We start from the raw sequence: 27,751 nt of genomic DNA, 5'->3' as shown, positions 1-27,751 counted from the left end.
GCGTTATTGAGGAAAGAGTCCTCCCTTTTCCCTCCCTCCCCCCCATTCGACCCAACCAAAAACATAAAAATCAATTATTAAAAATAGTAATACAAATATATAAGGAGAGAGAGAAAAAAAGGGGAGGGGGAGCCAGCAGGATTTCCGCGTTGTCTTCTCGTTCTCAGTATTTCAGGGCTTGTGAGATCCAATTGTTCGTGTTGAGAATGGCTCTGGGGAGGCTAATCACATTTGCATTTCAATGTACCTCAGGAATGGCTGCCACACCTCCCCTCTTAAGTTATAAGTAATTTTCTCCAGGGGAACACAGCTCTGCATCTCCATATTCCACCTTGCTATGCTTAACTGAGGATGATGCTCAATTCTGACTCCTCAGTTTTACCTGGTCCTGCATTTTTGTATCACTCCCTTTTGGACTTTCACCTGAAGTTCCCGGTTGAAGAGGAGCTTCCTCAGTCTTTGTTTTCAGTTGCCGTAACTTCTTTGGGCTAGTTTTATCCATTTTTGATGAAGAAAATCTTGAGTTTTAACCGTCTACTTAACACTCTTCACTGAGAGCTCAATCAAAACATGTCTGTCTAGGTCCTTCACATAGCCAAGCCCCCCTTAAGCATGATTTGAAGATTGAAGGGGGCAAGGCTACCAGGCATCATTATGTCAACCTCTTACAAGAGCTCCATTGAGAGCATCCTGGCCAGCTGCATCACAGTGTGATATGATTGATGCAGAGACATGGATCAGGTGTCAATCCACAGGACTATAAGAGTGGCTGAGAGAATCACTGGAGTCTTTCCCTCCTTCCCCTACCAATTGATGTGATCTACCAAAATTGTTGTCTGAAGAGGGTGTGCAAAATTATTGAGGATCCCTTCCACCCTGCACATAGTGGATGCCTGGAATGTATTGCTGGAATGCCTGGAATGTATTGCTGGGAGCTAATACAATCAGGGCATTTAAGAATCTGAGACAGGCACATGGATACAAGAAAAATGAAGGATTATGGGTGTGAGGTAGGGAAGGTTTAGGTTGTTGAGTAGGTTTACTTTGGTCAGCACAACATCATGGGACAAAGGGAGGTGAGTCTGACATGGTTCTCCATAAGAAGTTAGTGAGGAAGGTGGAAGCATAAGGTTTTAATGATGAAGTAGTGAAATTAATTCAGCAATGGTTAGATAGGAGATGCCAGAGAGTAGTGGTGAAAAATTGTTTGTCAAATTGGAGCCCAGTAACGAGTGGAGTGCCTTTGCTGTTTGTCATATTTATTAACGATCTAGATGATAGGGTGGCAAATTGGATTAGTAAATTTGCAGATGATACAAAAGTTGGTGGTATTGTGGACAGTGAGAAAGATTATCAAAGCTTACAGAATGATATAGGACAGTCAGAAGAGTGGACTGGAAGATGACAGATGGAGTTTAATACTGATAAATGTGAGGTGCTTCATTTTGGTAGGACTAATCAAAATAGGTCAGACATGCTAAATGGTAGACAATTGAGGTGTGTAGTGGAACAAAGGGATTTAGGAGTCAAGGTACATAATTCCCTGAAAGTTGAATTGCATGTGGATAGGGTGTTGAAGAAGGCATTTGGTATGTTGGCTTTCATAGATCAGAATATAGAACACAGGAGTTGGGATGTTATGTTGAAATTGTAAAGGCATTGGTGAGGCTAAATTTGGAATACTGTGGGCAGTTTTGGTCGCTGAATTACAGGAAGGATATAAACAAAATAAAAAGATTGCAGAGGAGGTTAACGAGAACGTTCTCTCAAAAAAGGTTGAGATGGCTGGGACTTTATTCCCTGGAGCGTAAAAAATTGAGGGGTGACTTGATAAAGGTATTCAAAATTATGAGGGGGGCACACAGAATCAGTGTGGATAGGTTTTTTCCATTGAGAGTGGGGGAGATTCAAACAAGAGGGCACAGATTGAGTAAAAGGATAAAAATTTAGGAGAAACATGAGGGGGAATTTCTTCACGCAGAAGGTGGTGGGGGTGAGATCAATGTTAATATTTAAGGAAAATTTGGATAGGAATATGGACGGGAGAGGTATGGAGGGTTATGGACTGAATGCGGGTCAGTGGGACTAGGTGGGAGAAATTGTTCAGCATCGACGAGAAAGGCCAAACTGGCCTGTTTCTGTGCTGTAGATGGTTATATGGTTAACTCAAAATAAACAATCATCAAATTACATGATCTAAAGGGTATTTAAGCAACTGACTGAACAGAAAGTTTAAAAGGCAGAAACAAAACACAACTTATGGCATTTTAAAAGACAAATATTAATGTTTCCAAAGAATAACCATATAACAATTACAGTATGGAAACAGGACATCTCGGCCCTTCTAGTCCGCACTGATTTAAGTGATCTTCTCTAGTCCCACCTACCTACTCCCTGTCCATAACCCTCCAATCCCCTCACATCCATGCACTTATACAACCTTCTCTTATATGACAAAACTAAAACTGACCCTGTGGCAACCATCTCTTCCGGAAGGACGATGCACTCAGCCACCACTCTCTGAGTGAAGAGGCTCCCTCTCATGTTACTTCTAAACCTTTGCCCCCTAACCCTTAACTTAGTAAATCTTCTCTGCACCCTCTCTACCTTATTGATATCCTTCCTATAATTTGGGGACCAGAACTGCACATAGTATTCCAAATTTGGCCTCACCAATGCCTTGAACAGTCTCATCGTCACCTCCCATCTCCTATATTCTATGCTTTGATTTATAAAGGCCAGCATACCAAAAGCCACCTTTACCACCCTATCTACATGAGAATCCACTTTCAAAGAATGATGAACCGTTTTCCAAAATCTATCTGTTCCTCTGCACTCCTCAATGTCCTCCCCTTCACTGCATATGTCATGTTTTGATTATTCTTCCCAAAATGAAGCACTTAACACCTATCGGTATTAAACTCCATCTGCCAGCCCACTCTTCTAAGCATTCCAAATCCTTCTTCAGTCCCTGAAAGCCATCTTCACTATCCACAACTCCCTCTATTTTTGTATCAACTGCATATTTACTAACCTAATTTACCACCCCATCATCCAAATCATTAATGTAAATGACACAAAAGGGGACCAATCCCTGAGGCACACCGTTCGTCCCCGGCCTCCATCCTGACAGACAGTTATCCACCATGACTCTCTGGCATCTATCTTCGCGCTACAGTTGAACCCATCTGACCATCTTAACATTAATACCTAGTGCCTGAACCTTCCTTACCCAACCTTCCATGTGGAGCCTATTCAAAGGCCTTACTGAAATCTATATAGACTACATCTACTGCTCTACTCTCATCAACCTTTCTAGTCAGCTCCTCAAAAAATTCATTATGATATGACCTTCCCCACACAAACCCATGTTGGATGTCCCTGCCCCTCCAAATACTTATATTATTTCTAAGAATACTTTCCATTAGTTTGCCAACCACTGACATCAAACTTCCTGGCCTATAATTGCTGGGCCTACACCTGGAGCCCTTTTCAAACAGAGGAACCACGTTTGCAACACCATGCTTCCCTCAAGTGACTGTTGAAAAATCACTGTTAGAGACTCCGCTATTTCCTCCCCGACTTCCCTCAAGGTCCTGGGGAAAATTCCGTTGGGACCTGGAGACTTATCCACCTTTATATGCCTCAAAAGTTCCAATACCCCCTCTTCCCTAATACCTACATTTTCCATAATTACCCCTTTTGCTTCTCTTATCCTACACGATTCCATACCCTTCTCCCTAGTGAATACTGAAGAGGAGAACTCATTCATTATCTCCCCCATCTCATTCAGCTCCACACCAATTTTATCCTTCACTCTCCTTTTGCTTTTCACATATTTGTAAAAACCCTTTGGATTTACTTTCACCCTGTTCACTATAGCCACCTCGTACCTTCTTTTCACAATCTATGTATTTTCCAAGCACCTCGTCCATAGCTTGCTTCTTGTATTTAATGTAGGCCTCCCTTTTATTTCGAACCAACATTCTAATCTCCCTTGAAAACCACGGGTCTCGAACTTTTGGCCCTGCTTTTTATCCAAACAGGAACATAAAGATTCTGCACCCTCAAAATTTCACCTTTAAATGACCTCCAATTCTCTTCTACCTCCTTCCCATAAAGCAAATTAGTCCAAACCACTCCTTGCAAATCTCTCCTCATTTCATCAAATCTGGCTTTCCCCCACTCAAAAACCTTCATCTTCGGACCAGACCTATCTATTTCCATAATTATATTGAAACTAATGGTACCATGATCACTGGATCCAAAGTGCTCCCCAACACATACCTCAGTCACCTGCTTTATCTCATTCCCCAACAGTAGATCCAACACTGCCCCTTCTCTAGTGGATACATCAACATATTGCTGCAAAAAATTATCCTGCACACATTTTACAAATTCTTATCCATCCAGTCCCTTCACAGAATGTGTTTCCCAATCTATATTAGGAAAATTAAAATCCCCCTGTGCTTATTACAAATCTCCGCTATTTCCTTACACATTTGCTCCTCTATTTCTCACTCCCCACTATGTGGTCCATAATACACCCCTATAAATATAACTTTTCCTTTTCCATTTTTTAATTCCACCCACATCGCCTCCCTTGATGACTCCAATCTATCTCGCATCAGCACCACTGTAATATTTTCCCTGACAAGCAATGCCACACTCCCCCACTTACCCCTCCAATTCTATCACACCTAAAGCAGCAAAATCCTGGAATATTTAGCTGCCAGTCACATCCCTCCTGCAACCATCTCATACTGCCCAGTGTCTATCCACACCTTCAGCTCGTCCACCTTCTCTTAGGTGACTCAGAAAATAATTAGATATAACAGGTCTATGGCAGATGCCATTTCACTGGCTCTACACAAAACCCTGGAACACCTGGACAGCAAAGATGCATACATCAGAATGTTCTTTATTGACTACAGTTCAGCATTTAACACCATCGTCCCCTCAAAACTCATCAGCAAACACCAAGACCTGGGACTCAACACCCAACGGTATAATTGGATCCTGGATTTCCTCGCCTCCAAACCACAGAAAGGATTAGTAAGAATATCTATTCCACAATCTCCATCAGTATCAGAGCACCACAGGGCTGTGTTCTTAGTACCCTGCTCTACTCACTTTACACCTATGACTGAGTGGCTTGGTACAACAGCTGCAAGTTTGCTGACGATACCACGGTAGTAGGTTGTATAAAAAGGACCGATGAGTCAGCATATAGGAGGGAGATTGGAAACTTAGCTAGGTGGTCCACCAACAACCACCTCACGCTCAATGTCACCAAAACCAAGGAGCTGATTGTTGACTTCAGGAAGGAAAATCCAGAGATCTTTGGGGGAATCTGAAGTGGAGAGGGTGAGCAAATTTAAGTTCTTGGGAGTCACCATCTCGGAGGATCTTTCCTGGACCCAACATACTAATGGCACCACGAAGAAAGCACGTCAGTGCTTCTACTACTTCAAGTTTACAGAGGTCTGGTATGACATCAGAAACCCTGGCAAATTTCAATGTGTGGTAGAAAATGTGCTGACCGGCTGCATCATGGGAACACCAATGACCCCAAGCAAAAAGTAGAGGACACCACCCAGGACATCACTGGTAACCTCCTCCCCCACCCCCCCCCAACCATTGGGAACGCTGATATCGAAGAGCAGCAGCAAAAATCAAGGATTCACACTACCCAGCACATACATTATTCTTGCTGCTACCATCAGCCAAGAGGTACAAGACTCGCACTACCAGGTTCAGGAACATCCTTCTACCATCAGACTCCTTAACAACAAACTCAATCAGGTGCTTATTTAAAGACTCTTCCTTTTGCACTTTATTGATTTTTTTTCTCTGTATTGCACAGTTTGTTTACACTTTACTATTTACATATTGGTAGAGCAAAAAAAAACAATCAATGTACATAAGTGGTACTTCTGCCTGGCCTACAGGGAAAAAAAAATCTCAGGGTTGTATATAATGTCATGTATTCTGACAATAAAACTGAATCACCTCCTCCTGCTTTCATTGTATTCTGACCTTCGCTGGGAAGAATTGTGTTTAAAGTAAAAATTGCAGTTAGAACTGAGTTCCAGGTTAAAAGTAAAACAAAAAGACGAGCTTCTGCTGCATGTCATATAATAGGCAGGATATGAAAATAGAATTATTGCAAAGATCTGTAAATTGGTGTGTACATTGAAAAACGAGTCTGAAAAATTAATCACATTTTATACTGATACCAGTAGAAAATTTGCAACATTATTTCTAATTTTTTTTTGTAGGTTGGAACTAGAAGCCATGTAATCCATAAGCACGTGGGTGAGGATAGCTGGAACAAGTTAAACAGCCACTCACTTCATACTGTGAATACTCCTATATTATTACACTACACACACTTACATTTTAACAAAATTCTATTGCAAGTAAATAAATATTTATTTTAGCCAAGTTTAGTTCCTTCACAGAATGATTTTGAAATATGTCAACTAACAATTGACAAAATGTACAACTATACATTCCTTATCACTTTAGGCTTAAGTGCCAATTAGAAAGCTGGAAAATAAGGTGTTACTCTATAAACACTAATAAGTACAATGTTCAGAAACATCTTGTTCATATTTGGGTCCACATTCAATTTGCGTTCCAAATTATTGTCTACACAAAAGTGCTGAAGAAACTCAGCAAGTCACGTGACTTGCTGTCTTTCTCCAGTATTTCTGTCAACTACAATCACAACAAGTGCAGATTTTCTTGTTGAACTCCAAGTTAATAAGTCTGTCTTTTTCATAATTTTTTTTTTAAAAGTACAGCTCTGTTCAACAAATTGTGCAAATATGCAAGCAGTGTGTGAGGAAATGAAGTCTGCTCTACCTATCCACTGCTCAGTTTAATCATCATCTGCATTTATCAACTTCCCATAGATGGTTTCACTTGTGTTTTTTTTCAAGCTTGGTTGTACTATTTGTGCACCACTTCCTGATGAAGAGTACATAAAGCATCTATCATGGAGTTAACTAATAATTTTTGTGAATAAATCAATCAATCCATTTGGAATGTGTCTTTCATAATTTGGTTTAAAGCTACATGCTTGTTCATCAAACTTTAGCACGACATGGTACTTTATAATAGTCACCACTTCCTGATCTTCATTAAAGCATGCCATTTACCGGGCAATGCAAGTGACTATAACTGTGTGCTATTTTCTTGGGACATGAGAACCTCTCTATTTTCCCCTAAATTTGTGGTATGAAGATCTCCACCAAGACTTGCTTAGTCACCAGCCTCTAAAATTAACCCTACAAATGCCCCCTGACAAATTATGTAAGTAACACCACATCCCATTACAGCTACAAGGGCAACATTTTTGAAGGTAAATTAAAACAATATTTTGCTATTTTGTCCCATTTATTATTGCTCCATAAAGCTACAGATTATAACATCTTTGGTTGGGATTTACTTTAAAACATTGAAACAATTCGTTAGGCCAAAAACAACAGACATTTCAAAAAAGCAACTAGCATTTCAAAATTGTAGTTTTTCCTGTGGAACCGAGAACACATTTAAATATTATGCAGATATAATATAGTTAGCATTTTTACAGAATGGTGGACATAAACCGCGTTAACTTTTGGATAAAGTTTCCATTCACAGTTCCAATACATAATTTTTCTACAAACACTAAGCTTCACTGAGGACAGGATTCGGTTAAGTAAAAGTACATTTTATGGTTAAATCTTTTAGCATATCATTCAACAATGTTCACAATGCAATTACCAATAGTTTTAAATTGTGGTATTTTGTTTTATAAATCGCAATTGCAGATTGCTTTTGTTGCACAATAATTGTGACAAAAGTCACATACACAAAAAATATACACTATGTATAATCTCATATATAGTCATTATCTTATTATTGCCTTCATTTTATACACAACTCCCTATATATATATTTTTTTTTTTTTACACATTTAAATGGTTGTATCAAGACTTAAAAATCCTGGCTATAATTCTATACATGGTTAATTTTCTGTTATTGTTTTGTCTAATAATACGGGCACATCATTACATATATGATGGTGTACAGCTCCTTTGATTTCAAAAACAAGTTATGAGGCGACAAAATGAAAAGATGAAGTTTTGATAACATCAAGGTAGTTATTCTGGAAGAATGTAATTATCTGCCCTGATTGTGCGCATTTGAAAATTCAATTTACATCTTGGTAGGGATGTTGAAAGCCAGGAGTCAATCACCAATATTTCAAATCCCTTTATTACCCTGAGAGAAGTATTGCTGAATTGAAATTTGTGCTTTAGCTTAGAACTGATAAGTATTCAATGATAACAAATTATTGCATAAACAGTAGATTAAGGTGACTGGGCAAAGTTTCAAAGCAGATTCAACATGTACCTGATGATGTTTAAAGAATGAAGGAAACCTTTAGGAAAACTGCAACGTGATTGGTCAGTTCTTTTTAGATAACCATGTCCTCTCTACAAATTTGGAATGGCTAAGAAAGATGAAAAGTAATTGTAGTAACAAAAAAAACTAGAAGAAATACTTGTTCAGTACCTTTTTATTAATAACAAAAGGACTACAAGTAAAAGATTTTCATAGCATAAACAGAAAATCTGAAGGGAAAACGGTTTAGAGTTCATCTTTTTGAGGTACTTCTAGGTAATATCCTGAATACTCATCCAGACACACCCAATCAAAATCAAAGCCACTATGTGCAAACAGCTAACTGAATCTTTTGATCTAAAGTGCAATAAGATTTGGACAAAATTATTTTCCAACAGAAGATTAACTTCTGTGGATAGACTTGCTACTGCCACAAGAGTGTTCCACTATGTAAAATGACCTGCCAGAGAATTAGAAAAATGATAAGTATATACAGAAGCATAACCCCAAAGTAGAAGTGGAACTCGAGGGTTTCAAATTAACTTCAACAATTTACTGCTGGACTCTCACCTACCAACAATGGCATTGTTGTTCCATTGTTCATACAGTTTTGCAAAGAGGGTGCTCCTTTGTGTACAATGCAGTAACGTCACACAAATCATACCAATGCTCAAAGTACTCTTCAGTCAATGTCATCAACAATAACTAACCTGCTAATACTGGTATTGGCTTCCAATCTTAGCCAGTTTCTGTGAGAAATTTGTTTTGGAACTATTCTCATTGTTAAAATATTGTACAACATTTTACATTTTCTCATTAGATGAAAGAAGGTTAAATTAAATGTTGTTTTTATCTTTATTGGTGTGAAGATTAACATGCCATTAATAAAATAATGTATTTTCAGTGGAAGAACCTCTGAATTTTGTCATAATCAAAAATAATTTGGCTAACACGAGGGAAAAACAATTGGAAAATAGAACAAAAAGATGGGGGTCTTCAGTTTTTGAGATAAGCTAAAGGCAAAGAAAGGGAAAAACAGAAAAATCTTGCCTCTTTGCTTTGGAACCATCACCTTCTAGGCTTTGAAATGTTGCACATTCCAACTTGGATCATCTTATCACCACTGATCATAAAAGACAACAAGATTTCAAAGCAACTCACCCTCAACTTCACTGGGGGTTCAGGCATGAACTGTGGGCTTGCCCAAGGCACACATATCCAAAACAAATTCCACACTCTTGATTACAGAAGCAAACACACCACAGCTGAAAGAGAATTTTGCTTTATCTTCTCAGAGGAGTTTGGGAAATATCTGTACCAAATTGGATACGGATACTTAATTCTACTTGGCAGGCTTGTTGTTGGAGAGTTTTACCAAAAATGCTTCAGACCATTTTACTGATGGAAAGTTTGTAGCTGCCTTTATCGAGAGATGACAGTGACAGTCACTGAACATGTCATAACAAAGGTCAAACTGGTACTGTACCAGTGACAAGGTGAATATTTTGAGGAGTGGAGCGTTAGGGTTAGCTACAACTGGCATCAGTACCAGTGAAGAACCAAGAGATACAAGAAGTGTCTCACAAATACATTACTCATCAAACACTAAATAAGGTTGATGTTCCTTCTGATGCGAATTCACAGTCTCTTCTCCCACACCTGGGAAAAGAAGGGCCCGGGATCTCAGAAGCTCTGTAATCATGACCATCTTCAAAGAAAAAGATAAGCCTAATTCTGGTAATTATGGAAGAATCTCCCTCATTGGCCTGAGGGAAAGTTACTCCAATAATCCTTCTCAACTGCTCCCTCCTTATAGTCTTCTCTCAAATTCAACGATCAGGAGGGACAATGGGCAAGGTCTTCACTGTAGGACAGATCCATGAAAAATACTGTGGGCAACAGAAACAATCAGCCTTGATCAATCCCACAGAAGCCTTTATTATCTCATTTGGTAAATGCAGCGAGAATCATATAGTGATATAGGCTGGAAATGTGCATCAGCCCACTGTGTCTACATCAATGTTCAAGCACCCATTTATACTAATCAAGTACTTAATCCCATTTCTCCCAAATACCACCAACACAGTCTGCAAAATCCTTCCAAATTGATTGCGAGGATGGACAAACCTATGTTCGCATTCTCTCACAGGCAGCATCAAGACTTTGATCGTGCTTAATGGACTCCATTGGATTGATCACATTCCTGACACCAGATACCACTCCAAACTAAATCAAGAGAATGGACTTCAAGGACTTTCTCAAAGTTTGCTCAGAAAAAGGAACATCCTCATCAATTCATGTGAATACCTGGTAAGTGACTCTACATAATAGATTTGGAAAGGCACTGAACATCTCTAGACACAACAACAGGGTCTAGCTGAGATGCGTTGCAAATTTTCAATGGAACATGCAGCTGCCCACTCTCCACTATTAAGCACAATCTGCCCCACAAATTGAAGTGGAAGAAAGTCCCAGTTGGAAGAAGTGATTTGAATCCCTAAAATTGAAGATTGCTGCTTGCTTCAAACAATGTATACAGACTACTAGAATTAATGGTGCCATGATAGAAAGTTCTAGTCTTCCTATAAAATCGCCCAGAGAATCAGGTCATCCTTGTTCACATTTGCTACTTTGGGTGAAGGTTCCACTCATGAAATATTGAAAGCAAGCATTAAAGGTGTCAATTGATCAAAACCCAATATCTGGTAAACATTCGATCAAAGAAAATGGACAGAATTATTCTAACTCAGCCTAAGTGGGAAAATACAGAGATGCCATTAGTGAAACTTGCAAGTGGAAAATGACATCATTTGTGAAATTGTCTACAAGGTTAAAATTTACTTCCAAATAGAATTTTAAGAGTTCTTTTTAGAGCAGGATGTTCCATGGTTTATTTAGATTTCATTGAGATGCAAGAACTATAGAACATTACAGGACACAGAAACAGGCCCTTTGGCCCTTCTAGTCTGTGCTGAACTATTATTCTGCCTAGTGCCACCGACCTGCACCAAGTCCATGGCCCTCCATACCCCTCTCATCCCTGTCCAAATTCTTCTTAAATGTCAAAATTGAGCCTGTATTCACCACTTAAGTTGGCAGCTCATTCCACACTCCCATCACTCTCTGTGTGAAGTTTCCACTAAACTATTACCCTTTCACCCTTAATCCAAGTCCTCTAGTTTGTATCTCACCTACCACCAGTGGAAAAAGTCTACCTAAATTTACTCTATCTACACCCCTCATAATTTTAAATACCTCTATCAAATCTCCCCTCATTCTTCTATGCTCCAGGGAATAAAGTCCTAAACTGTTTAACCTTTCCCTATAACTCAGTTCCTGAAATCCAGGCAACATCCTAGTAAATCTTCTCTGCACTTTTTCAATCTTATTGATATCTTTCCTGTAGTTAGGTGACCCAAAACTGCACACAATACTCCAAATTTGGCCTCTCCAATGTCTTATACTACTTTCCCGTAACATCCCAACTCCTATACTCAATACCTCAATTTTATAAGGCCAATATGCCAAAAACTCCCTTTACAACCCTGTTCACCGGAGACACCACTTTTATGGAATTATGCACCTGTATTCCTAGATCCCTCTGTTCTACTGTACTTCTCAGTGTCCAACCATTTACCATGTATGCCCTTTCTTGGTTTGCCTTCCAAAATGCATCACCTCACTGTTGTCTGCATTTTTTTCCATTTGCCATTTTTTCAGCTGATCCAGATCCCTCTGCAAGCTTTGAAAGCCTTCCTCACTGTCCACAACACGTCCAATCTTTGTGTCATCTTCAAATTTGCTGATCCAATTTACCACATTATCATGCAGATCATTGATATTGATGACAAATGACAATGGACCCTGCGCACCACTAGCTCCAGGCCTCCAGCCCAAGAAGCAATCATCCACTACCACTCTCTGGCTTCTCCCATATAGCCAATGTTGAATCCAGTTTACGACCCCACCATGAATACCGAGCATCTGAACCTTCCTGACTAACCTCCCATGTGGGATCTTGTCAAAGGCCTTATTAAGTCCATATTGATAGACATAGAGCTATTATGTTTAGCAGTCCACAACTTTTTGAAGGGAAAGGGAAAATGTGACAAAATCTAAAATGGTGAACAACAAATGCTGTGATTGAGAGTGTGACCTCCTCAGTATCGGGATGGGATGAAAGAAAAGTAATTTGAAGCAACATAATGGCATATTGTTAAAATTATTAATGATGTAATTAAATACATTTTCCAGAGATGGATGTCAGTCAAGACATATTTTCAGGTGATGATACTTCATTGACTTAAGAACTCATTCCATACTTTCAGAAAGATTATTTATGAGGAATGTTATTTTTACTTCTTCATCCATTATTTCATTTATTTCCTTGACAAAACCAAAGTAAAAAACCTGCAAGGTTCTGTCAGCCACAGGCGTGGGTGAAAAGAAAGTAGAACATAAATGTGAAAATCTAACATTGTTATTTCATTCCCATAACTAAAACAACAAGCAAGGATAACACAAATGTGGAATGAAAGTGGAAAAACTGCTTGCTTTAATACAGCTGTTTAATGTCTTATTCATGGTTTACAGAGTCAAGAAATATTTACTGAAATGAATTTGCTGTATAATGCAAATAAAATGCCACAGCCAAAAAGCCCCCACAAATGCTAAGGAGACTCAAATGTGGGCAAGGACTCTTCTTCCTGATTCCCCTAACCCTACTGACCTTCATTGTCTAATGGATCAGTGCTGCTCCAGGTTGAGTGAGACTTGGTAGAAGTGCTGAAAGTATCAAAGGCTCAAGATGTATTCCAGTGGAGAGCTTCAACGACCATCACCAAGAGTGGCAATGGCACCACTACCATCGACTGAGCTGGCTAAGCCCAAAGGATTGACACCTGATGGTTGGTGAACCAATACAAAGAATAAAACTATTTGACCATGTCCTCACCAGTCTACCAGCGCAGTCCACAAGAGCACAGTCTCGGTGAGGACATCCTGAATTCACACCAAAGTTGCCCTCCATCATGTGTGGCTCTACAAGTGGGCTAAATGAGTCTCAGAGTGGAAATGGCAGCTGAAAACTGGGCATTTAACAAGCACCATGGACCATCAACAACAGAAGAAATGTGTCATACACAATCTGTTGCCTCAAGGCACAGCAGAAAGCAAAAATGACAATTCTGCCAGAGGTGCTGCAATGACAGCACTGCTGCTGGTGAGAACCTATGGAAAGCAGAGACACCGTGCTCCCTCACAGGGTCCAACCGCCCAGTCCGACTGCCGTCGGCTCTAAACAGGTTTTAAACTGAGTGTTAAAGGAGCCTATGGTGGTTCATTTCAAAATCCTGCGACTGCAGGGTCTGGTCCCAAGATGGCGGTGCCTTTGTATGGCAGCGGACGCGATGGGGTTGCAGACTCCGTGGAAGCAGAGGACTGGTGCAGGGCATTAGAAAATTGGGAGACCAACCCCTACCCCCACTTGAGAAGAAGCGGAAGAGACAATCCACAAGACGGTGACCATGGTGGCGGACCAACGTGGGGGTTCTGAGGATGAAGAACACACAGGCAGCAGTCTTGAGGTGAGGAATCCACACAGATTGCAGGCTGCAGGCAACTGCTGTCAAAGGACTCACACCAGGCAGCTCATGAGCGGCTGAAGGGATACCAGGCATCAGAACTGACATGCAGAAGGGTGCCAAAGGTGCTGATGCCTTCTTGATTGTGATGCGGTTCAGATCGGGTTGCTGATAGTTTGGACTAAAGGCTGTGTGATTGCTGAGGCAATAGGAACACTAGGGGCAAATCCATAGACACTCATGGGGAGGGGGGGGCCTCTCTTTTGCTTTTCCTTCTCTGACTAAGGGTTGCTGTGTAATTTCTGCTGATGGATAATCTTTGTCTTCCTTATGGTTGACTAAAGAAAATTTTGCTAAATATTACATTCTTGGTGTCCAGCATCAGTTCTACCCAAAAATATTGAAGCTACAGCAAGATATACAGCATGGAAGAAGAACAAGAGCAGCATTCAGTAAACTGTGTTACGGAATCTCAGGTCAGATCCCACCACATCTAGCCATGAATGTTGCTGGACTGTGGAGCAGCTAATAGGAGTTGGAGGTGCCAAGAACATTTCCATTCTCAAACATGACAGTGCCCAGAATTTGAATGCTAAAGCAAAGGCTGATGCTTTTGCGACCATGTTCAACCAGAAACCCCCTCCAGAAGACAGAATACACCTTCAGCTAATTTTGTTCATTCAATATGACAGCAAGAAATGCGAGAGTGCTGGATACAGCAAAGCTATGAGTCCAGCTATCATCCTAGCCAGAATACCTGCATGTAGCTGGCACTCTAGCCAAGCTCTTCCAGTAAAGTTACATTAGCACCTGCCATGAAAACCAATCAAATCTGGCTATCATCAACAAAGTGATGGCAGCAGTCATTGATAATGCTATCATTTAATAATTAATCTCAAATACTTCTTCAAATTATCATTAACATGTACAGCAAAGGTGAAAGACCTTTCAGTCTATCTATTCCATGCTGACTGCGACATCCATCTATGCTGACCCCATGTTCCCCACATTAGATCTGTGCCCCTCTAGGCCTTTCCTATCCAAGTGTTTTTTTAAATATTGTAATGTCTCGATTATTTTACTTAATGCCTTGATCTATGGAGGCAAGCATTCCAAATGCCTTTTTCTTTTCTCTGTCAACCTGTGTCTCCACCTTCAAGGAATTATGGACATTCCCCAAATTCACCTCTCTGTACCCAAGATTGCTACCATTTACTCTATATGTGCTACCAAAATTTGACCCTTCCTTGTAATACCCAAATCACCTGTTTAGCACATGAGAGAAATAAACATCAGACAGGACATTAGGGAGTGCTCTTCAAGAACATGAAGATGAGAGATCAAATAGAGTCTTGGTTTAAATCATTGCATCTGTATTGCACCGAAATGTTCAAATGTCTTTGAACCCATAACCTCTGACTCAGAGGTGAATTTTATAAATGGATCATTGTTCTTCAATGGCATATTTTTGCTTGAATATAATTTGATTTTTTAAATATAGTTCTAAGTTTGAAGAAATGTATAAAAATGCAGCACAATTATCAAACAATAAATGTCAACCACACTCTGGATAATTTGTACTTGATGTAATTTTTTTCAAGTGTCATTTATCTGATTTTAATATTCTTGTTATCCACAAAGCATTCATATGCTTATATTAAACGATGCCCAGTCACCATAACTTTAGAAAATGATTTCAAGTTAGAATTTTATTTTAATCCTGCATTAGCAATGCAAGCTAAACAGTTCTGTGAGAAAATGTTTTATTCACAGAAAATGCTCACTGCTTTGCAATAATGGATCTATTCAGCTTCTTTTATTTTACACTAGATTCAAGACTGATAATCCAGTGCTTTTGCAAAAATTTAGTGGCATTATACTTTAAAATTGTACTGTTGAACCCATTATGTATATAAATAACCTGCAGCAGAACTGATAAGGTCAAATTTACAACAGATTTCACCCAAGATGAAAAAAAAACACGATATATATATATATATATATATATATATAAAACAACTTAAATTGCAACCTTCAATAGAATGGTACATAAGTGATGTGTATTAAAAGTAGAGGCAAGAAAAACAATTTTATCGTACAGTTCAAATTGCCAATGTTTGGGATAGTTGACAAATAACGCTCATGATTTTGGCATGACCATTAACTTCTAATTTACTAGTACGCTCCCATCAAAGGCAGCTATTTTTGCAAGGGGTGATCAGGAATGTAACCTTGAAACAGTCTGTTTTATTTCCCCTAGCCCACAGCTGAACTGACATGACAAAAAGTACATTTTCAAATCGCAACCTGATGGTTCTAGAAGTCAGAGTCGAAATCCTGAGGACCCAAGTGAATAATAAAAGGTGCGATGGCCCGAGGCTGGTAATAGGGATTGTCAATGAAAAACCCACCTACAGTAAGGAAAAGAGCAGAGAAGCAAAACTGCACATTAATTGTCATCGATTAGTGTTTACATTTATCTGCTCCTTTAGCTGTATGTGGAATTTTCATTGCAAATAGGACATTCCTTGTCAGATATTAAAAACCCTGTAAGTCATAAATTCTGGTATTCAGACAACTAAGAAAACAAAAGCCTATGTGTAGAATATAAATCGACCACAACCATCAACATGAAAATTAAATAACTGCTTACAGATATAATAATTTTAGAGGATTTTTTTTTGCTAGGCATGCTTAACATCGGAAAAGACTGTTTCATCCACGGACAAGAAAATTAAAATAAACTCAGAAAAAATGGCATGCTCTCAAATTACAGCATTCACACATTATAACTCAGATCTATGGAGGAAGAAACATTTACGATTTTGTTCCTTAGATATTATCATAAAATACAATATTTGTTTAATCAATTGCACTGACTGTGCTAGAAAAGATTCTGGGTCAATCTTCTGCTGAAGTCTTTACAATGAATCACAACAGGAAAAATATATTGAATGTATACAAGCAAAATTTAAAAAATATTAAAATCCTTAATTGCCTGTAATTGTTCTAACTTCCTGGATAACCAATGAGCTACCATCACAAGATGGATAAAGCATCAAGTTATGTTTTCACAATATTCTTCAGGTACTTATGGGCATTTTGGACTGCTAGCCACAGATATCTAGTACTGTTAGTATTCAACACCACCGTCCTTTCCCCACTTATCCTCATTTTCTCCAACCACTCTTACAGTGTAAAGGAAGAAACCCAATGATAGCAAAAGTAGGTCAAAATCATTCATAAATTGAACTGTCATTCGCCCATTGTACACACATTTAAAGTAACCAAATGTTGATGTTCTACCGACAGAATGAAATAGGATACTTGTTCCATAAAATACAGATTAGCACACCCAATATCAATTGATCTCAGATTTCCCCCATTCTTTTTGGTTTGCTATCTCTTTGAATGGGTCTGATTAAAATGTGTCAGTGTCCAGACAACTAGTCATACATGATTAGCAAACTTGGGTGCCAGGGTAAACCAGAAGACTGAGGCAATGCTCTTCAGTAACTGGCCTGACAGGTCCACCATCCTCTTCACCGTTAGACATGATTACCTGAAGGTGTTGGGGATCTGGGTTTGGAGGAGCCGAGGCACAGAGTGGATTGCAAAAGTCCACCAGAAAAGGTAAAGGTCCCATTATTGTCACGTAATACCTCATTTAGAATGTAACATGCATGAAATTCTTTAACTTTGTCTACAGTAAGAGTCACCACTTTGTCCAGCGCCCCTCACAGAAATGAGGCCCCACCGAGGAATGAACTCACGACCCCTGATTTACAAGACCAGTGCTCTCACCACTGAGCGATCGGACCCTCCAGAAATTAGGTCTGTGGGCACAGTGCACCCTCTCAATAACAAGGTGCTCTTGGTTCTGGTGTTCAAGGTGTGGCCCATCCCCAGCACCTCCACTCTGGCAGTCACCAAAACAGTCTTCTGGTTCATATGGGGATCCAAGATGGAAAGGATCCGAAGGTCGCCATGTTCAAATGGCCAGACAATGGGGAAAAGGTGTACCAAACATGGCTCTCATCCTGATATCCACCTTTGTTTGTGGCTTCATCAGGCTGTGCGTAGAACCAAAGTACAAGGGCACAAATCCCAAGTTTTGCCAAGGATGGGCTTGGCCCCATTGCTATTGAATGTCCCAGTCAGCTGGATTTTGCCACATCACCTATCCTTCGTGAAAATGTTTTTCCAGACAAATACCTTTAACCACAAGGCCTTCAGCACCGGAACATCCTGCAGACATTGTGAGACAAGGACTCTATACACATGGTGGGGCAGTGTGGAACCCTGAGCAGACTGTCCAGGTCATCTGGTGGAATGCCTCATCTCCAGTGTTCATGATCAAGCATCAAAACTTGGCCTGGCTGGTGATGAGAGAAGCCCTTCCAGTCAGATCTTTCATGTACAACCAGAACGTCACTCATAATGGATGTTGTCCTCGAGATGACTGCAGTAGAGAAGACAGTCACCCAAGTCCTTGCAAAATGCAGATTTGCTAATAGTGTGTGGAGAAGGATGCAAGGGACCGAGGACTTTCTGATTTACGGGCTGTTCCCTGAGATGCACCCAGAGTCAGACATCCTGAGCTGGTGGAAGGCCATCAACTTAAATAAAAGATGCACTTTGGTCTGACTGAAACATGTTCATCATTCAGCATGCTGAGATGTTGGTGTGGGAATGCTGCTGACTGGCTATTCCAGGCTGCAGGAGCATGTGCTGAGGAATGCACTGAGGCTTGGTATGGCTAATGTGAGGAAGGATCACAGTCTAGATTTCTCCCATTATTAGGCATTGGGGGGCTGAAACCAAGGGGGATCCCCTCAAACAACGTGGGGGGAGGTGGGGGGGATAGTAAGGACATGGTGCCACAGTGGTGGCAATGGTGTAAATAGAAAATAATGTAATAATGGACAGTGATGGGAACGTATGGATACAAAACTAAGGGTGGGAAAAGACTTTGATCGGTTGTCTATAAATAATTTATTGTGAATAAACTCTATTTTTAAGGTTAAAAAAAAATCAGACTAATGCAGAATCTCGAAGTTGCCTTAAAACCATTTTTTTTTTAAATCAAGTGTTCCTAATATCTAAATTTCATTCCATTGCTATGCTTGACTGGAAAGGAAACTATGATGCAATGCACAAGGTTGAAAATTGCATAAATTCAGTGTAGTCCAGCATTTTGTGAAGAACTATGACTACAGTCAAAATAAATGAACAGAAAGAAATGTTAGCATTTATATTTTTGAGTGAACATGAAAACCACAATTACAACAGTTGATGATCGACATGAACTTTTCCAGCAACAGGATTTGGGGGCTCTATTATTAACAATGAGTGTACTCTAAACTGAAGGAAGAACAAAGTGGTTATAATGATTTACTTTCCTGGGTTACTCCTAAATACTTCTGACAAGAAAACCACATCTAATTAATACCAGGCCTAGATTTAAAATAAAATCAAATTATACTCACTGAACACTAAATAGAACTTAATAACCAAGTTAAAATTGCATATGTAGGTTTTCTCTTCAGTTTACCACCATTTAAATCAATTTAGGAATGTCAAGGAACCATGATATCCATTATAATTCAAAGTTCAATTCTTTTGAGAAAACAGGTGAGAAAGAGTTCACAAACGTCCTGGAGAAACTCAGCAGGTCATGCAGCATGAGTAAAGTAAACATCTTAATATGATTCCCACTGTGGGTAGTGGAAAGATCAAAGGGGATGCAAGACAAAAGGAGGCAGTCCAAACCTTCAGTCTGCTACAAAGTTTAATGAAGCAGCCAGTGCAGTAACGGGGTGACATCAGTGACAAAATAAGGCATTCTTGCAAGAGCTGGTCTCGGTGGCTCCCACGTTGTACTGGCGTCACTATCCCCCTCTCAGCACCGCCGCTGTCATTACCTCCCCCCACTGCTCAGTGTCACCGCCACTAAGCGCTGTCATCATCCACTGCTCAGTGCCATCAATAACCCCCTCCCTGCTCAGTTCAGCACCACCCCGCTCAGCGCCGTCAATCCCCCCCCCCACCCCACTCAGTGCCATCAATACCCCTCCCCCAGCACTGTTGTATTGGGGGGGGGGGGTGCGCTCGGGACGTGGCCTGGAGGTGAAGTAGGCGGCATACCAAAAAGTTTGGGAACCACTGATCTAAATCAATCCAGTTTACTCATACATTGTCATAGCCTTCAATGTCTTGGAGATTCAAGTGTTTGCTTGATACTTGGTACAAACATGAGGGTACGGCTCTGCTTACTGGTCTTGGTTTTTCTTCTATGTTTGACTGAAATGTCTCTTTTTCCTCCCCCCCCCACCCCCCTCAAAACTCCAGCTATATATCTGCTTTATATTCCATTCCCCTGCCAAATTAGTTTAAACCCTTCCTGCAAGGATGGTGGTCTTTCTGTCTAGCTCCCAGAAACTATCCCAATGCTCCAGAAATCTAAAAACCTTTCTTTCTACCCCGCACCTTTGGCGACACATTTATCTGACCTATCCTCCTATTCCAGTGCATGAGGCACTGGAACTAATCTAGAGATTACAATCTTGGAGGATCTGTTGTTTAACCTACCTAAATTCATGTTGTAGGACCTCATCTTATTTTTTTTTAACCTATGACATTTATCGTTGGTGCTCCACCCATTGGTGATCAGTCATTGCTGATCGTTTGGGAGCTTCTGCAAGCAAGCACTGCATTTATTTTTTTAAATAACCTAGACCTTTTTATGGGTGCGACCCGAGTTACCTTTGAAGAAGTTTATTAACCATGCTGTGATGTTTTTGCTCCTTATACAAGAATGAATTAAAGTCTGACCTTTACTACAGTTTAAAGAACACAGCCTTCACACAATTATGATCTAGGTCCCCTCAGGGAAGAAAAAATACAAATTAACACAAAACATCTTCTTTTAGCTGCCACAAACCAGGCTGTCATAATACAGAAATAAATGTGCTCATGTCACTGGTGCAATTTGCCTAACGTCTTGACTGGGAGGAAAGAACAAGAAAACTGCAGTGATTCATATCCTCATAATTGAGAGGAATTCCTAAATTTTAAAAACAGTAGTGAGGTTGTTAATTTTAAAAATCTGTAAAAAAAAATTATGATTGAAAAACTTAGAAGCTGTAAATCTAATAATAAAAAGAGTATAGCTTTTGTGAAGAGAGAAACAGTTGTTTCAAGTGAATGATTTTTAAGCAGAAAGTCAGAAATGAAACAAGTTTTAAATTGGCCAGAGGTAGTTAAAGCAATGAAGAGAAGGTCTAGAGGGAGAAGGGGAGGGAGATGTCTGGAAGAGACTGTAAACAGAGGAAGAAAAAAATCAACTATGAAAGTATAAACTGTTGAAAATTCTCACAGGTCAGGCAGCAGCATAACCTGAAGCTCAAGGTCACCTTTCCACCAGAACAGAAGTGTTCTGCATAGCAATCACTTAATTTTTGTGTCTGCACCATAGAGTGTAAATTGCTACTTGTTCTGGAAGGTTTATTTGGGTCCCAGGATGGGAATAGTGAAAAAGCAGCTGATGCCTTTCCTGAGTTCACATGGGAAGCTGCTCCGAGAAGAGGGTACATGTTGGCGAGGATGAAAAAGCAAACAGTGCAAGTTTCATTACTTTTGCTGTCCCTTTCTTTGCTCACTTCTCCATCTCCATTTCACAGGGTAATGAGCAAACAATATCCATGGACTTGATTGAAGCTGTCTGCCTTGCTATTACACCATTTTCTGTATTTATTGTCAGATTTACACCATCTGTAGCTTTTCAGAACAGGTAATAGTGTTTCCAAAATGCATGAATGAGATGGGTCTCAATGGTGTCGGTTTGCTTTCTAATACTTTTGCTCTCTCTCCTAATTGCACCCTGAGTAAAGTCAGGTTTTCCCATCCTAATCTTTTAGCTTCCTCTTTGATCAGATCATTCTCTGTAATCACTACCTTCAATATGATGCCAACATGAGGTGCCTTCTCTCCATTGCAAAGAGATCATTTCCTATGCAATTCTCTAGTTCTCTCTTTCACTAATGCACACTCCCCTTCTGCCATTTTCCCCATGCAAAGCAACATCTCTTCTCTATCTCTTTTACCAAGATTTAATGATCCAAACGTTCCTTCCAGATTAGTTAATGATTCACTTCATTTCTTCCACTTTGCTGTACTGCATTTACTTCTCACAATGTGGTCTCCTCCATTTGACAAAATCCAAGCAGATTTGGTGATTGCTCTGCAGAACATCTTTGTTCAATCCACAAGCGTGATTTTGAGCTTCAAATTGCCCTTCCACTCTGATCTCTCTGTCTTTGACTTCTTTCAGTGTTACAACAAGGTTAAGGTACTGCATCTAATTTTCTGACCAGGAACATTCAAATCATCACCACTCAAATCTAAATTAAATAATCATCCTTTCTAGTTCAGATATGAACTGGCCAGTTATGGCGATGATCTGCAATGTTAAACTCTTTTTCTCACAACATGGACGCTATTTCATCTGCAGAGAATATCCAGTGTTTTATTTTACATCTTCATCCATGGCAGTGTTTTGTATCTCATAATTCCTATTTTTTTTTTGTCTGTTCCCTTTTCACACTTCTCCCATTTGCATCCCCACCCTTTGCGTTTCCACAATATCATGACTGCATTTTAGTTCATCCGCCCATTCACTGCAAATTAGTTAGTACATTTTTGATTTTTAACTTCCCCTTGTTTTTCTGCAAGGCCAACCTGAAATGTTCACTCCTTCTATTTACATGCCTGACATCCCAAGTATTTCCAGCATTTTAATTATCCCTGCCAAAGGCATTACCACAAAATTAGTGCTGTGGGTTGTTTATAAAGCTATCCCGTCAGTAAATCTGACAATTGCAGAATCTTGTTTGCCTGCTAAATACTCCGAAATACAATCAGTTTTCCTCTGTGCAGAAATAATAAAGCATTGCCCCGTAATCCTCACGGGCATCATGTTAAATAATGGAGATCCCCAACGAGGACGATCCCTTTGCTTAAAATTTCAGTAAGTTAATTTAGAATATATTTGCTTTAGCCTCACAGAATGCAATCTTGCTGAATAAAGGCAGCAAGCAGATTTGCAACTGGCAGGGTGACAACTGATGAAAGTTCAATAACATGTTACTGGCAGAGCTCAAATGTCAGGAGCTAACGTCAACCTGTAATAGCAGAGTAGTGAAGCTTCCACTTTAACTGCGCTGATTACATTGCCTTAATGCATTAGAACCTATGAGCAACAATGCTATTTAATTTTCAAGAGTTTACAGATGTATTATTGATTGATTTAGGGAAATAAGTGAAATTTCTCTCATAAAACAAATGGTTTACCGTTCAAACTGAGCCCATGAGATTTACAGATACAAAGTTAATTAAGAAACAACAAAAAAAATGAGGCTGTGTTGAATCATTTCAGGTTAGAAGTAATGCTGCTCAGGGATTGATATGAAGACCCGAAGCTGGGTATGAGGAGCATGATTTTTAAGTTTGTACATCTTTTAAAGCAATGATTCCCAAAGTGGGTGCTGCCCTGTGGGCAGTGGAAAGATCCAAGAGGGTGGTGAGGGAAAAGGGAGTGTCCTGAACCTTCAGTCTTGTTATTATTCAGTCTGCTGCAAAGTTTAATGAAGCAGCCAGTGCAGTAACAGGGTGGAATTAGTGAGCAAAATAAATGGTGTCAAGGTATTCTCGCAAGAGCTGGTCTTGGTGGCTCCCATGTTGAACTGGTATCGCTACCATCCTGTTCAGCGCCGCCACTAACCCACCTCCCCACTCAGCACCGCTCGGGATGTGGTCTGGAAGACAAGGGGGTGGCAGCCTGAAAAAGTTTGGGAACCACTGATATAACATGAGAGAGGTAAACAATGACAGTAACAGATTTCACCAGAAGAGCACACAGGAGGGTGAAATAGGGAAATACAACAGATGCAACTTAACACATTTTGGCAACAAGTACATGTGGTATCAACCAAATCGTAGTTTTAATGTAGGAATGGCCATTATCAGCCCCTTGCCTTCTTTAGTTGTCATCTAAGACCAGCGGAAATGAAGTACAGCACCTTCGATCGAGAACTATTTGCACTTTATCTGGTTATAAGGCACTTCCATTACATCTTGGAAGGTCGACATTTCACCATATTCACAGACCATAAACTGCTCATTTTTGCCTTTAGCAAAGTCACAGATCCTTGGTCGACAAAACAACAACGGCATTTGTCCTACATTTCGGAGTTTACTACAGACATATGTCATATTTCGGGAAAGGACAATCTGGTCGCAGATGTGCTCTCTAGATCAAGTGTGTACCATATTCAAGGTGGAGTCAACGTTGCTGAACTGGCTGCGGCACAATCCGCGGATCCGGATATACAGGCATACAGTACAGCTATTACTGAACTCGACATTTAACAGGTGGCACCACTGCAACAAGGTAGTCCAAAACTCCCTTGTGATGTATCATTGGGCTATCCTCGACCATTGGCCCCATTATCTTGGAGACAGTGTCTTTTTGATGACATTCACAATCTATCACACCCATCCATCAGGCCTTCGTCAAAACAACGTCAAACAAGTACATGTGGTATGGGCTGAAAAAAGACGTCGCGCAATGGGCACGAAAGTATATATCCTGCCAATCTGCGAAAATTCAACACCACACCAAGGCACTCCTGCAGCCTTTCCCGACAATACGCAGAAGATTTGAGCATGTGCACATGGATCTGGTTGGACAATTACCAGTATCACAGGACATGAGGTATATTCTCACGGTAGTAGGGAACTTCGGCGTTATGGGCTTCCTTGGCTCATTTTATTGGTACACAGTTGCACCACACTACTGGTTACCATCCGCAGTCCAACGGCCTGGTGGAACATTTCCATCGACAACTTAAGTCTTCACTGAAGGCCCAACTCACCAGCCCCAACTGGGTCGATGAACTACCTTGGGTTCTACTAGGAGTACGAATAGCTCCAAAAGAAGAACTGTCTGCATCGTCTACATCGTCTGACCGAATGTATGGTACGGCCCTTATGGTTCCAGGAGATATTCACTTCACAAGTAATTCAGACATGGATGTTCTGCAACAACTCGGCAAGGGTATTGCTAACAACAAACCATCCTCTACCAACTGGCATGTCAAACCTAGGCAACAAGTGCCCCAATCACTATTAAACACTGAATTTGTATTCGTACGAAGACAGGTTCCAGGGGCACTGTTACTAAAACCATATGAAGGACCATTTCATGTGATTAAAAAAGATGGAGTGGTATGTACATTAGACATCGGAGGGCATCCGCAGCTATTCAGCGTGGACAGATTTAAACCCACCCATACGGACCCTACTTCACCAGTTCAGTGCCCTCAACTTAGGCGACATGGACGTCCGCCTAAGTCAAGTGTATCTGGCATCTTAAGTTATGCTGATGATTCTGGGTGGGTGGGGGGGGTGAGGTAGTGGGTGCATAGTGCGGTATTGCAAACTGCCACCGTCAGTTCACAGACTTACCTGACACATCGCGGGCTGGCAGTGCTGGGCACCAAAGTACAGCGAGTGGATCAGATGAAGCCCCTGCCTAAAGGCCCAGCAGCTGTTCACTAACGAGCTCATTAACAGGCAGGGAATAAAAGGTCTGCGTATGTCTGCAATAAACCAGTGTTGAGTTGACTACCTTTGTGCATGTTTGCCTTTATTTAGTAGCATCTACCATAGTAGCCACTACAATCTGTATTTTTTTTTTTAAAAACTGGAGCATGCTATGATAATCTGGTGAGTGTTGTTTGAAAGGATGATGAAAGTGAATTTGATATCTTTCAAAAGAGAAGTGGATCAATGTCTATAGAGAGTGTTAGGCTTTGGGGAAAGAAAGGAGAAGGAACTCAACACAGAAAAGATAGGAAATTAATTTCTTTCCCTAAAAAATGTGTCACGTGTTCACATTGTTTAACAATAGAAATATAGACTTTCATCTTTCAGGTTTTATATAAGATTGCATTTGGGTGAGAACTGAAAAGCTTTATATCCCCCTCAAACCCATTCAATTCTTTTGTTCAATATCAGACAATAATAGTCAATTGGTTTTCTCAGTCTTAAGCTTCAATAAACTGCTATCATTCACTTCCATCCTTAACACTGTCCAGCATATTCATAAGATTGTAAAGAAAGGTGTCCTTCTCAAGTATCGACTGGAAGCAAATTGTTTGGTACCTTAATCTTAGGAAGAAAGTGATGTAATCGAGGATTATCTTAAAATAACTCACAAAACCTACAAGAGTAACATAATGGTTTCCACAGCAGGCATGCATATACACAAAAAGGATGTTGGGGTAATAAATGTTGGTTAACACTTATAAAAACACAAGCATCTGAACTTCTGTTAGGCTTGACAATGATGGAAGAATGATGGCCCGTGGGTGAAACGTGTCACTTTAAAAAAAATAGCAGCACTCAACAAGAATTGGGACAATTAAGTAGCGAGTATCCATAGGGACCTTGTTGCTGCTTCAGATTCTTCATTTTGTGCAGTGGGAAAAAGATCCATAGCAAAGATTTTTCTGCTTTATTTTGTATTACACAACTCATTAATTAAAAACCTGTCTACCTAGAAGCAACAAGTGCAGAGTTAAGGTGCATCTCAAGTAACTTATGAAAAAAGGCCACAAGAACCAAATATATGAAATTATGGAGGCAAGAGAGCCTTAAGCCAATTTTGGTACACATGCTTCATACCATTTCTTAAGAAAGCTGTTGATATATTAGCTCTTTTGCATCTTCCATCATTTGTATAAAACACAATCATTAATTGGGCATAACTTTAGTGTTGTGCAATAATCAAATTCATTTTTGAAATCAAAATTCAAACTATAAAATTTCAGTAAGGAATGCAACACTTATTACACAAATGATGGCAAGTACAGAGCATGTGTATAATACTGGGTTAAGGTTTTACTACACAGAAGAGATTTATAAAACAGGCAATACGCTGGCTGGTTCTGAAACAGAAAGTGTTTATTTGTGATCAGAGATCTATTATCTACACATCCTTCACAAATAAGTCTCCATAAAATTCTTCAGAAGCTACGATACTTCAATTAAAATGTTGGTGAGGATTTTTTTTAAATTTTATTACTTTCTACCACAGAAGGCTGGATTAAGTTATATTCTGAGAATGAGGTAACATTTCACAGTACATCAAGTTTTAATGAACTAAGCCTTTTTGTTAAAATCAAAAAGATAGGAAAATTATTTTACAAATAATTTGCTTCATACATTTTCAAAGAAATTTAATTAAAAAAACAACTTTTTACTCCTAATGCTTTTTTTTTTGCTATTATTAAGCTTCTAATACAGTAATTAGCTGAAAAAGGAATAAAGGGGAACAGGATATGTTGGAATTTTCATAACGGGGAACAGAAGCATTCTCTTGCCTGGCAAACCTATAGAGAGAAGAAACGAAAGGACCCCAAATAAGTTTAATGGTCCATTAAATTGACTTAAGTACATAAGGTCTGTTACCATAGATCTTTGCAGATTGGCTATTCAGTATCAATTTATTTATTTCCTTTTACATGCATTACTTCTGTAATAATCTTAATCAAAGTACAAATCAACCATGTGAAAAACTTCAATTTTTATCCACATGGTTCCAGACATTTTTTCCCCCAATTTAAGTATTTGAAGCTATCCTGTGACATAATACTACAATTTAGGATTAAATTTTATATGCCAAACACAAAATTAATTTTATTTACAGA

At 39.7% G+C, this 27,751-nt stretch overlaps 1 protein-coding gene across 6 annotated transcripts in view; it reads right to left on the bottom strand.

Annotated features, from left to right (window-relative positions):
- The window catches only part of strbp (spermatid perinuclear RNA binding protein), a 184,875-nt gene that overhangs the window by 14,263 nt on the left and 142,861 nt on the right, over nucleotides 1-27,751 (bottom strand). For 5 of the 6 annotated variants that reach the window (XM_069888772.1, XM_069888762.1, XM_069888805.1 and 2 more), the window contains one exon: nucleotides 26,988-27,433. The exons of the other annotated variant lie outside the window; for it this stretch is intronic. In XM_069888772.1, the coding sequence (XP_069744873.1) occupies nucleotides 27,351-27,433 (83 nt within the window). In that variant the 3' untranslated portion in view covers nucleotides 26,988-27,350. Of the gene's footprint in view, nucleotides 1-26,987; nucleotides 27,434-27,751 lie in introns of those variants that run through there. 6 annotated transcript variants of the gene reach the window in all.

This window comes from Narcine bancroftii, chromosome 1 (genome assembly GCF_036971445.1).
Source record: "Narcine bancroftii isolate sNarBan1 chromosome 1, sNarBan1.hap1, whole genome shotgun sequence".
Classification (NCBI taxonomy): Eukaryota; Metazoa; Chordata; class Chondrichthyes; order Torpediniformes; family Narcinidae; genus Narcine; species Narcine bancroftii.
This window is presented reverse-complemented; position numbering and strand designations above follow the sequence as displayed.